The sequence below is a fragment of the Rousettus aegyptiacus genome, unplaced genomic scaffold (genome assembly GCF_014176215.1).
Source record: "Rousettus aegyptiacus isolate mRouAeg1 unplaced genomic scaffold, mRouAeg1.p scaffold_m13_p_12, whole genome shotgun sequence".
NCBI lineage: Eukaryota > Metazoa > Chordata > Mammalia > Chiroptera > Pteropodidae > Rousettus > Rousettus aegyptiacus.
The window spans coordinates 56,025,776-56,039,133 of record NW_023416287.1 but is presented as its reverse complement, the minus strand read 5'-3'; the positions used below and the strand labels follow the sequence as shown (position 1 = coordinate 56,039,133).

General features: G+C 34.6%; 1 protein-coding gene and 1 pseudogene across 7 annotated transcripts in view; one reads left to right on the top strand and one right to left on the bottom strand.

The window, feature by feature from the left end:
* The window catches only part of GREB1L (GREB1 like retinoic acid receptor coactivator), a 219,994-nt gene that overhangs the window by 93,906 nt on the left and 112,730 nt on the right, over positions 1 to 13,358 (bottom strand). For all 7 annotated transcript variants that reach the window (XM_016161519.2, XM_016161775.2, XM_016161923.2 and 4 more), the window contains exons 3-5: positions 9,625 to 9,784; positions 9,219 to 9,416; positions 2,545 to 2,721 (exon numbers count right to left, since the gene is read on the bottom strand). In XM_016161519.2, the coding sequence (XP_016017005.2) occupies positions 2,545 to 2,721; positions 9,219 to 9,416; positions 9,625 to 9,781 (532 nt within the window). In that variant the 5' untranslated portion in view covers positions 9,782 to 9,784. The remainder of the gene's footprint in view (positions 1 to 2,544; positions 2,722 to 9,218; positions 9,417 to 9,624; positions 9,785 to 13,358) is intronic.
* On the top strand, positions 5,666 to 5,784 carry LOC118610380 (annotated as a pseudogene).

Below are 13,358 nucleotides of genomic sequence, written 5' to 3'. Positions count from 1 at the left end.
ACAGTGGTAAACAAGAGATATAACCTGTGATCAGTTACATAAAATTAGTAATTCTATGTAATTAGTTGATAACTATTACTTTATAGAAATGTAAACATTAATATAATTTTATAAGTTCTTTAAAATATATTTAGATGTGGATTGCATTTGAGAGCATCTGGTTATTTGTCCAATACCTTTGAGCTGCAGGCCAAAAATAAAAAAAAAATTTTCAATGGCTGTCTAGTTTGCCAAGTTTCTAAAGCCATCTATTCATCCAACTGTCCATGCATCCACCCACCCATCCATCCATCCACCCAACAAATACTTGTACTTTATGTGCTAGGCATTGTTTAAGGTACCAGGTTTTCAGCCCAGAACAAAGAAGATAAAATCACTGCCTCTGAACAACTTCTATTGTGGTGTGACCACCATGCCTTAGAAAACTGCCTCACTTGTAAGACAGATGTACCACACCGAAAACACAGTAAAAACCTTTCAGCCAAAATAATTAGACAGCGTCAAAAAATGAGGCTTCTCCGATAGGCCCCAGTAGTTCATAAAAGATTAATATGAGAATTAAGCAAAGTCGTATGTCTATAAGAGTATTTAATAAATATGATAGAATGGTAGAATATCATTTAAAGAGCAAGTACAATGTGCTAGGCACTGTGCTGAATGGCTGCCTTATAAACATCAATTTAATTTGATCTTTACGTCCCTGCAAGGTAGGCATTATTGGCCCCATTATATAGATGAAGAATCTGAGACTTCAAGAGAATAAGAAGCTTCTCAAGTTCTTAAAGTACTAAGTGCAAATCTGGGATTTAAACCCAGCTCCAGTTCCAAAGCCCATAGTCTTTGGTCTCATTCTTGATTACACAGGATTACGAAATCTATTATTCTGATGGTGTTTTCTGTATCCTTTCCATGGTGTATTCTAGGACAGTGTTCTTCAACCTTTTTGGTACGAGGGACCAGTGCTGCTATGAGAATCTAATGCCTGATGATCTGAGGTGGAGCTGAGGTGGTGATGCTAGTGCCAGGGAGCGGCTGCAAATACAAGGCTTCACTTGCCTGCCGATCACCTCCTGCTGTGTAACCCAGTTCCTAAGAGGCCACGAACCAGTACTGGTTCATGGCTTGGGGGTTGGGGACTCCTGTACTAGGAGGATTCATCTAGTTTTGAATTATTGAGTAAAAAAGAATTATGAAACTTTTTCTGTCTATAGTCAAGCCACATGTGGACTGTTTTATTCAATGAAACTATGATGCTTTAAATTGCTAAAAAGAAGTTTCCCAAAGTTTTTTGTTTGTTTGTTTGTTTTTATTACAACCAACTAGGCTGTTAGCTCTGTGGGAAAAGGGCTATGTCTTATCATTTTTGTGCCCCCACATCTTAGCCTAGCATGATTTCCGTCACATGGTACATTTTTGAACAAATACTGTTGAATGAATGAATGAACAAACAAGTGTACTTTGACTTTCTTTGCTAATTTAGTGCAATGTGTAAATTTTACCATTAGACTTCTATATTAAATCATCTACTCAAGTTCACTAGAAGAAAAATAATATGAAAATATTATGAAAAATAAAAATTGCCACTTCTTTTACTATAAACCAAGAGAAGGCTTTGAACTGTAATTCAAAGAACATTTATAAAGTGTGTGCGGGGTCACTTTCTGACTCAAGATATTGATTTATATATTTCTAGACTTTCTGATGACATTGTAAAGCTAGGAAGAATGCATCAAATAAAACAAATAAAAATATAGCTCACAAACAATACAATACTTGAATTCATTGCCCTCTTCTCTCTTTTTCCTTTTTATTGATATTTATGCTGAAAATCTCTATTTGTCCATCTACAGCAAGAGATATTCTGAGAAACAAAAGTAACTCCAGGGAAAACACAGTAGCAAAGAAAGCAACAAACTTCATGTGCCCCTTGTCTTTTTAATCATTAAGAATAATTTAAAAAATAAATCCACTATTTCCCATGATGCAGAGAAACTATGTTGTGAAAAAAGCCCAGACTCAAATACCAGAAAGTAAATAATTCTGAGATAAAAGTATACATTTTACATCATATATAAATACTATACACACATATATATCCCTAGTTATTTTGGGTGAACTAAATGGTAAATATAAAATGAGAATCACATCAACCAAGTATAGTTAGAAATAATAGGTAGTATGGAAAACCTACAAATAGCTTACAAAGTAGATAATCCACAGATGAATAACTGAGAGTTGATTTAACATTAAGTCCAGATAAATGACTCTATAGAGAGTGACTCACATTTTGTTTTACAAAATATTAATTTTTGATAAATTGCCTGGTTTAAAAAGTCTCTTCATTAAAGTGAGTGTTTGGAGAATGAATAAAATAAAAAGCTAACTTTTAAGATGTTCCTAAAGTAAAAAATGTTTCATACTTGTACTGAACTATATAATCCTCAACTAACTCCGTGATTTTTGAAAACTACTGTAATAATTTAAAATAAATTTGATTTTAACTCCCTCATCTTGAAAAGAAGTTTATAGGTGTGACATACTTACCTAAAAGTGCATTTTTTCCATGATCATCTGGTAGGAATCTCTTGTCTACAGCACACACTAGGATGTGTTCAGGAAGATTGGGAGACTTTGCCCCCACCAGGAGGAATCCTGCTGGGATGTCAATTTGTTCCATACACAGAGATACTAAACGTAAATCCTTTCCCGCTTGACAAAAACCTAAAAATCAGTAAGAGTATAGAGAAATGTTTAGGGAGGTTGCAACTCTTCATTGCCCATTTGGATGGTAGATTTACTTGTGAGAATTACTATTAAGAACTAAATTTAAAGTTCATATACTAGCACCTGATCCAAGCTTGGTCACGGTAATATACCACCTTTCTGGTCATAGTTGATCAGTCCAGGGGTGGGCACCTGACATAAATCAAGCCAATCAAAGCCATTTTCCTAAAAATTCTGAACATGGGAACTAGGGAAAGCACTGCTTGGTTTGCTCTATGGCAGCTCTGCTCCTTGTCCTGTGAGAGAAGTCTGTTAGCAGAGGTGGGAGGCCCAGGGGAATGTTTTGGCAGACTTTGGATCACTGAAACCCAGCTGTATCTGCCTTTCCCATGATTTGGTCAAGACACTTTTTACTTTGGAATTCTTCCAATAACTTCTTCACTCTACCTAAGGTAGTCTGAGTTGGGTTACTGTCAGTGGCAACCTAAAGCAGCTGAACAAAAGTATAAGTGCTATTTCAGGGAGAAATGAGAGACAGAGGATGGACATCTAACTCTTCACGCACAAACCTAAGGAGATCATCATTATTATCACCCATTACAAAGTAGGGAAGAACCATGTATAACCAAATGCCAACAAACAATGAGATGCCATCAGTTAGAATATTTAAAATGAAAAGAAAACAACATCCAAACATGGTATAAAGCTGTTGTGGATATAAATCTACTATATGGTCTGGATCATCAAAAGCAGATATAATAAAATTGGAAAAAGTCAACAGAAAAAGACTAAAATGATAAGGATAATGGGGTTCAACCATTTCAAGCTTGTAATTCCCCTTTTAATATTAAAAAATTCAAATCTAACTTTTAGTATTCATGAATTGAGAAAAATAATATAAAAATGTTATTGCGAATTCTTTAACAATTTTAAATAATTCTGTATTTTATTATTTACAATATCTATATTTATTTGAAAAATAGTCATTAATATACGTGAGTCATATTATTTATTGTTTACAAGGATTTTTGGAGCCCATGGATACATAGAACCCCTTGAAAAAATTCTGCTGTTCCCACCCCCATTAGAAACAGGATTCAGTTTGTTTTGAACTTTGGAAGTTTAAATTGATAATGATGATGATAATGATGATACGATGATATTGATGGAAGATAAATTTTATGGAGTACTTAACATAAACTAGGTAAGTACTAAACTGTATAGATTATTTTATTTAAACCTCTCAACAACTCTAGGTAGGGACTATTATCTCCTTTTCATAGATGGAGAAACTGAAGCTCAGAAAGATTAAGAAACTTGCCCAAGTTTCTTAATAATGAGTCCAGTAATGTTCAGTGATGTAAGACATGGGAAGTTTACTGTGTGAAAACAGATGTACTATTCAACTTAGCAAAAAAAAAGAAAAAAAAATTAAAAACAGTGATAATCCAAAGCTCAAACTCTGAGGGGTGAACAAAGACTTTATACTAAATCTAGGAGGCATTCTAAAATCCTCAAAGGAGCACTCGTTTTTTTTTTTAATCAAAGAAATTATTAATCTGTACGTAGGCAGTAAATCTAGAAACACATTTCTCCTAAGAGGTATCACCTTTATTATGATTTGCTCTAAAAGGCAGGACATATAAAATATCTTCCCAAACTGTGTAGATAAATTCAGTGATGAGAGGTTCACAATTGTCTACTGATGGAAAACAGAATTCTTGGAGGGTTGTCTCTATGTCACTAAGTAGTAATACAACCTTTCAATGCCTTTCACTCACTCTGTATTAGAAAGAATAGACTAGATGAAACTGTAAATTTGTACCAATTTGTACCAAAGTTTGTACCAATTTGTACCAATTTGCAAATTATTACAAGCCTTTTTAGACCAGAACCTCAGGATCATCAGATATAGCATTCCTCAACAAGCGGTTAGCAAACTCCCATGGATTCATAAAGGTATTCCAAGATACTTGAGAATTGTAAGTGAAACTTAGATGTCATTACCAATTTCTAAAAACCTAATAAATAACTATTCACATATCATATTTTTTTATTATTATTTTTTTTATTTTAAAAGGTGTTTTTTCGAGCACAAATAATTGTGGCCCTAGAAACACAGATTCAGATTGCCACCTAAATTGTGTTCTAATATCCTACTTTTAAAACAGAATGTTCTGAGGACATTCCATCCTACCTGTAGAGAGAGTAGGAAGCAGTTGAATAAACTCAGGTCAGAACTGAGTTGAACCATATATCAGAGTGTGATTTTGACTACAACACAATTTTAAGTTGTTTTTATTACAAGTCATAGTATTGATATGTTGCTTAATTTATACCCACAATGATTTGTTGGTCAATGATGGGAAGCTCAGTAAATACTACTTCTGCTAACGAATGCAAAAATAATAATTTTACAAATGTGCCTAAAGATGCTGTTTGCTAGATGTGAAAGTTAGATTGCTACCCTCACTCATTAAATAAGATTATATAAAATGCACCAATGTTTCTAGGACACCATAAAAACCAAAATTACAGAAAACATTTAGTCATTATAATTCGATTTGGCTTTTCATGTGGGAGAGAAAAGCATGTTATTTGCAGAGAAATTCTGCAAAGAGCCATCTGAAACTTTTTTTCAAAAATGTAAAATTATAAAAAATAAACTAGTATATCCTTTTAATTATAAAATGTAGAAATTCAAAATGTGGGCATTAACAGTAGACTTTGACCCTTTTTTGATACTGGAAAACATTTAAATACATAGCACTTAGCTAGTCTTCTCACCTCCCCCCAAAAGTATAACATTTATTTTTGAATTTGTCAACAAAACATGCTTCTTCTTACATAACCAACTTAAAGTAAATTAAACAGCCATTATTAAATGATAAAATACAGACCATTTTTCTTGTATGCATGAATATCAAAGAGTATGATAATAGTCTACGGGCATGCTACCCTGAACAAGCCCTGTCCGGTCTGATCTGGGAAGTTAAGCGGGGTTGGGCCTGGTTAGTACTTGGATGGGAGACCACTTAGGAAGACCAAGTGCTGTAGGCATAAAAAATAAAAAAAATATATGGGATTGTAAGCTGACACGGTCTTTGCAGTCTGTGAGGTCAACAAAGGGTTGCCTCGCCTAAAAAAAAAAGTATAATAATTAGTTGATCTAAAATAAATACTTTCTACTTAAAATCAATTCTTTATCACATGCTATATAATGACAGTTTTTAATTTTTCTGAGGGGTTCAAAAGATTATATATTAGTAAGAATGAGTGTAGGAACAAGATCAGAAAGAAAGCAATTCAAGGCCCAAAATGGTCACAAAATCAAGCAAAATTTTCTAAATTCAGTTTGAAGTTATTCTGGGAACATGCTCACCTGCCAAGGGTCTGGCCTTTTGTTGTGGTATCTATTGACTAACTTTCCTCCAAACCCTCATTCCTGGGATTTAGACCAGTTAATTATATAGAAAATATATCATTAGGGATCCCCAATTAAGAAAAACATTATACAAAGCGCATATTTATTTTTTTACAGACTGAAATTAAGCTATGTGGATAGCTAAAGAGTCTATGAAATGTGATTATATTTCAAGACCTATCCAAATATCTGGTGTTAACAGGTGGTTCTATTTTTCTACTATTAGAAATATATCAGATTATTCACCTAATAAAGATCAAACATTAAATCTCAATTAAAATCGCAAACAAAATGAAAGGAAACCTTACTCTCCCCTGTAGGGTAATTTTGAATTACATCTGAACTGATCCTGAAAGATCTGATCTTTCTTTTAAAGGCTATTGGAAAATCTTGGAAAGAGTATGCAAAATAAAACAAAACAAAACAAAATTATCAGTGAGGTGGGCATACAAATAATTTATTTGACAAATGTGCCCCCTAATAGTTTCACTTTCTGAGAGTAAAAGTGAAATGTTACCCTAAATCCAAGACTTTTGCAGCAAATGATTTTAATTTTTTTAAAAAAACAGTAGAGGGCTCTTCTTTATAAACTTCATCTGCATTTCCTTAAGAAAACAGCCAAGGTTTTCACTTCACAGAACCAGATTTGCATTCTCCAATTATCTCCAATTTGAAGGTTACAGAGTAATCTAAATGGGGGGAGGGGAAAGTTTACTGAAACAGCTGTAAACACTAACGAATGTAATCAAGGCAGTATTTGGAGACGCAAAATTTGGTTGCCCTTCACCCCTTTAGACAATCAACTGCCTCCCAGCAGGGTAGGAACCTACACTATTCCAATAATTTACATAAGAAATTAGCAACCAAAATTTACGTCTGAATGGTAAACCCCAGAAGCCCATCAGGTGTTAAGTATCTGCTTATCTAAATTGTCTCTAAAAATAGCTTTACCTTCCTTTAAAGCCTTAAGTAAATACAGGATTTCCCATAGAAGGCGGGTTGCTAAAACAAGTTTGGCATTGTATTGCCCTATTTCACTGACAATTTTATTAAAGAAGATTTCAGGCCTGTTCTGTTTTTGAGTGAGAAGACTGTTGGAATTACTTTAGAATGAGCCAAATTGAAACAGCTATGGACTAACTATAAATATCAAATTATAAACTATGCTTTTTATTTTGAATGGTCACTCTCATGTGAATTAAAGTGGGAAAAACAAATAATGGACATGAAATTAGTTATAAGAAACCAAAGCAACTAATGGAATTTAACAGCAGAACTAGTGTTTTTCGGTTGTTTTAGAATTTGAATCTTGTGCTTGAGTGGGATAGTTCTTTTTTCTCAGAAAAATTGTACCTGAATAAGTTTCTTTATCTTTAAAATAACAATTACTCTTCCCTTATAGTTTACAGAATCACTACAGGGTAAGGTTAGTGTTCTCATGTTTTGAAGTTCATGAAACACTTGCTATCTGCTAGATCACTGAGTTTATATTTTGGTGAGTTCTAAACAGCTTTTCATACCTGGTTATATATAATACCAGTAGTGCCAGATACCCCAAAAGGCAAACCTAAAACCATATATAGGGCACAGAAAAAATAGGGGAACCCCTCCCCCATTTTTTTGGTATAAAATTTGACATTTTTAAATAATCCTCTAAAACTTTTACTATGTTCTATTTAATTATTACATATAACGAAATTCTTAATGACAATCTAACAATGTTTTAAGCATTATTTTGACTTCTAGCTATTGCTTGATAAATATGAGCTAACTGGTCAATTAAATAAAAGGCATGAAAATGGATACAAAACAGGTAAGTGGAAAACTAATGTCAGTCACCTCCCACCCCTCTGCAGGTATAAAGGCCTGTATTACACCAATAATGAGAAAATTGATATTTATTATACTATATTAAGTCGGGGCAAAAGTAACCAATCATATATAAAAGTAAATTCATAGGGAATGATGTGCTAGAGGCAGGCCCAACTCAAAGAGCAGCAGTACTTAATTGTTAGAGGCCAATAGTAATGGATCAGGCATAAACTACAAGGAGGGTTATTCAGGTTTCCAAATCTCCCCTAGGTAGAGGATTTGGGGCCCTTTGTAGCTTATCAGATTATCAGAGAAACAGAGGGAGGATGGGAAGAGGAAGGAGAGAGGCAGAGATATCAGGGAGAAAATAAAACTTTCAAACAGTGCAAACTCATTCATTCATTTGGCTTTACATATTTGAATCTCTAGTTATATAAGTTATTGGCATTCTAAGCTTTGTGCAAGGGATGTCCTGAAAATCTTACCCCCTCCTTCTCCTTCTCTTCATCCTCCACCCCCAAGATTTTAATGCATTAGAATCACCCCAGGTTCAAGTCAGTCTGAGTATAAAAGTTATATATATACTATATGGATAAAGTAGAATCCACATACTAACTAGAGTGGGAAAGCCAGAAAACAGCACTATACACCACTAAATGGAGTGAAGAGAGTATAATTTAAGTTGTAACATCACCAAAACCATGAAATACTGAAAATGTTTTACATTAGTATTTTCTTCTTAAAAGTGTGGTTAAAGCTTTGGTAGCTGACAAAATAAAACGGGATTATCAAAATATGTACATTTTCTTCCTCTATAGATAACAATATACTGGATGAGTGTTCAAAATAAATGGAAAAGGTAAATATAAAACATTTGATACTTCTGTTATTGTTCTGAGGGTAGGGAAAAAAGTAGGAAAAGAAAACACTAAAAAAATTTCCTAAAGTAGTACTATTGTTGCAGGAAGTACCTGGAGCACTGGAAAAACCCTGACCTGAGTCTAGGCTTGCCACTACCACATACCATCTCAAAAAGTCATCAACTGCTGTGAATCTCAGTTTCTTCATCTGTAAGATGGGGTGATAACACTTGCCTTTCTTACAGACATCTGCTATGAAGTCACAGAAAATAATGTAAGAGCATAATTATTCCTCATTCCTTTCTGTAATTACTGGTTTCCAGCCTTGAGCACCACATGTAATGACTGAAAGCTGGCCATTCACTATTAGAGGGATTGAAAAAAAATCTGAAACCTACCATCTGTAGTGCAAGACCCTTCTGGGGCAGGTTTTTGTGAATAGGGAATTGGTGGGCTATTTGAATCAGACATTTCCTCATCATCTTCGTCATCTTCCATTTCATTAACTGTTAGAGCGTTAGAAAAATCCAGGCTTCCATTTTGAGTGTAGCGGTGTACCAGGTCTTTATCCAGATCTTCCACCTTGGGTTTTACATCTGGGAAAGCAAAAGAATGATAGCTAATTTAATAAAAAGATGTTTAGGAAAAATAGCCAAAGGAAAAATTCATAGTTCTGAAAGACATATGAAGACAGGGAGACTAGCATTTTCTAACAATTAACCAATTTATTTCACAGTTCTTCAGATTTGGAAGGCCTACATCTTTTAAAAGGAGTGTAAGAATGTATAGGATTGAGAAACTTACCTGCAGACGAGAATGGATGCTGGTCAGGGTCCAAGTATAGCTGGGAAAAAATTGGCCGTGGTACCACACTACTACATCTCAGAGAGGCTTCTATGGAGTTGTGGAGAGCCTCCTCAAATCGAGCAGATTTCAGTTGCCCAGCATATGAATTCCCCATGGTCTACACCACCACCCCCAAAGAAAAAGAGGAAGAGAAAATTGATATAATTAGAGGACCATATGTCTGAAAAGTATACATATATCTGATATAAACTATATCCATATATCTTGTCAAGATATGAATTGTATGTATATTTCTTGTTCAGATAACTTGTATAAATTATCTGTTACCATATCACATTTGCTATTTGTTTTTACAGTCCAACTGGTTCAAAAAACCACTTTAAAGAATCTTTATCTAAGAATGAAACAGTAATAAATGCTTTACATGAACGTTCTCTAACCAGTAAATCAGGATTGACCTGTTATTATAAAGTCCAACTTGGTGACAACTAGATCACACCCCTGCTGTAAAACTAGTGGGCTACCAGTTTTAACCCCATACCAACTCTATCAGTGGTTTCAGGATAAATCTTTAATTACTTCTCTTGCTAATAAGATCTTATTACCCTAGGGGAAAGAAAGATTCTTCTCTGGGAAAAAAAACAAAACAAAAGATTTAGAATAATATATTTAATTTACAAATTCCTGAAAGCAAGATTTTGAGCCTTTTATTTTTGTTTTTTAATTTATTTACAGCAGAAAAGAAAAGCTTTATTAGAAGGGAAAGTACACTTCCAGATGTGGAAGCAGGCCTGAGCAAGAGAAGTGTGACTCAAAAGGCCAAGATTTGAGCCTTTTAAAACTCAGAGGACTCATTTATAGATTACTAGCATTTATTTGAAAAACAGTGTTGTTTCTTTTCCTCCATCTGCATCACAATCTTATTTGAGACCCTTTAGGAAAAGTTTATACTAAGAAGTTTTGAAGCCATGGTCTTTAATTCTTATTGCTAATACTCATATAGTACTTGCTAGTTATAAAAGTTTCCATATCTATCATTAAAAACTATAATTTATCAGGTGCTAACTATTGACTATACTTCTCAAAGTATAGTCTGAGGTCCCCAAGACCCTTTCTGGGGTCTATGAGGTCAAAATTCTTTTCAAACTATTACTAGGATATTATTTGCCTTTTCAATATCATTCTTTCATATGTGTACAGTAAAATTTTCCAGAGGCTGCATGTGTGATATAACATAGTGAATGCAGATAAACTACTATTGTCATTTATTTTGAAAAAAGTTATTTTTCCTAAAATATGCTACTTATATTGATACATAATAGGTTGTTAACTTTTAAAATGAGTAAATATTTTGAAATTTCTTAGTTTTAATTTCGATAAATTATAATCCACATAAAACTCACATTTTAAGAGTATAAAGGGATTCTGAGATGAAAAATTTGAGAACTGTTGGGTTAGGTAGTACCCTAAGCACTTTATAAAAATTATTTATCTTCAGTATCTTCAGTATTCTGAAGTAGATAGGACCTCTTATCACTTCATAGATGAAAAAACTGAAGCTTGGAGAAGCCAAGTGACTTACCCACTCTCTCCCAACTGGTAAGGGTTGGAACCAGGACTCAATATCTAGCCATGTGTGACAAATCCTGTACTCCAAGAGTACTGTACAGGCTCAACTTGGGTAAATCTCACTTCAAGAAAGGCAAATTTGAGAATATCATAGCCCCACTTTTCTCAATAAAGTGAGAGGTAAATACTAAATTTCATCTAGAATTCCAACTCTGATTAACTCCCTGGAGAACTGGTTGAGAAGGACACTGAGTATGTGCCTGGGCTCAGAAGAAGAGGGAGCCAAGATCCAGTGGTGATGACTCATGAGTGAGAAGCAGAGGATGCACAGCGCATCACAACTCTACTCTCAAGTTTCCCAGCCTTGAGAATACACAAAAGCTCCATAAGAGATTTTGATGCCTCTGGGGTGCCTCTATATAGCAAAGAAGACTTCTTACATGATCCTTAGTAGCTGTGAGTAAAATACAGAGATTTCCATCAGAGTGGCTGGGTTTATGAAAGCTTTGAGATTCCTATGATTTGGAGGAAAAGCCAGAATCATGTTTTAGCAAACTTTTTCATAATAGGTATTAAGAAACTAAATGCCATGGTAAATTACTATGTTTCTTTTTTACAAAAAGTACATACCAAAAGTATATGTACCTTACCCAATTAAAAGTTGTAAGTGGAAGGAAATCGACAAAGTCTATAAAATGAAATTTTCTTGAAATAACAAGTTTTTTGTCAAAGCTTGTAAGACTCCCCACCAGTACAATCATAAACATTTAAATTTTCTGAAGCTCAAAAGCAATTTTTCAGCAGAACCACGCATGGATAAAACAGGGTGAGGGTCAGAGGAGAAATATGTTGTGTCACTAAGTCAAAATCCAATAGCCTTTTCTCCTTCCTTCATTGCGGAAGAGAGAAAACTACTAGGAACTAGCATAGCGTCAACTAGGGGATCTCTTATCCATGGGAAACAATAGAATCACTTCAAAGGTGGACCTTTAGCCTTTTTCCAGAGCACCAAATGCCTGGAAATCTTGCCTCTTCTTAACCTATTACCTGCTTTACAAGTTATCTTTCTTTCATCATTGAAAACCCTGAAAACCTACATCCTCCAAGAGATCTTTTTAGTTTAATAAAGTGCCCAATTATAGAGGGAATATTGCCTAATCTTAACCCTTCCCCTGATAGTTTTAGGAATAATGTGACAGATACATATGTACAGGGTAAATAAATACCATGCTGAATAAAAATATTAAATCAACATAAAATATGTAATCAAGTTTCATCATGTATGTTTCATAGAAGTTATACATAATCCTACAAGAGCATTAACAATACTCAGATGAAAACAAACAGAAGTAACCATGAACAGACTTGGTAGAGTGAAAGGAAGTAGCTGACTCAATTATAAATGAAAAAATAACTGGGCATTTTTTAAAATGATAAAGTGAGGAATTACAGAATTGAACCCAGACTTCTTTAGTGATTAGTATGGAGGTTTGTCCCTTCCCATTGATAGTTCGATGCCATCCTTCCCCCCTACCCTCTGCCCTACTTCCACCCCTGACCTATGGATGTTGTCATCTCCCCTTAAGAACTGGATCTCTGAAGGTGGGGTGCCCACAAGGTCGCGGCACACACCAGGGGCCAGCGCACCCAGGGACTCAGTGCACGGAGCAGGGCAGGGGAGGGCAGTGCACTCAGTGTATGGAACATGGCTCCACTGGGGCGTGAACCCAACCTTCTGCATGTAAAGCAGACATGTTAACCACTACCCTATGAAACCACTCCGGTCATCCTTTTATTATTAAAAATGATTGGGGTGACATTGATTAACAAAATCAAATGAATTTCAAGTGTATCATTCAATAGTAAGTCATATATATATTGCACTGTGTTCACTACCCAGAGTTAGATTTCCTTCCATCACCAAATATTTGACCTCTTTTACCCCTTTCTACCTCCCCCCTCAATGCCATCCTTGAATAAGTAGTTTAAAAAATAGACTTATCATTCAAAAAGATGGTAAAAACAACAGAATTTGCAAAGTTAACACCCTTCCACTTTGCTGCTGCTTCTGGATTCCTGGGAAAATAAAATTCATTCTAGTGCTTGGACTAAGATTCTCTTATTAAGAGCTGGAATTTCTACTACTGCCTTCTAGCTTAATA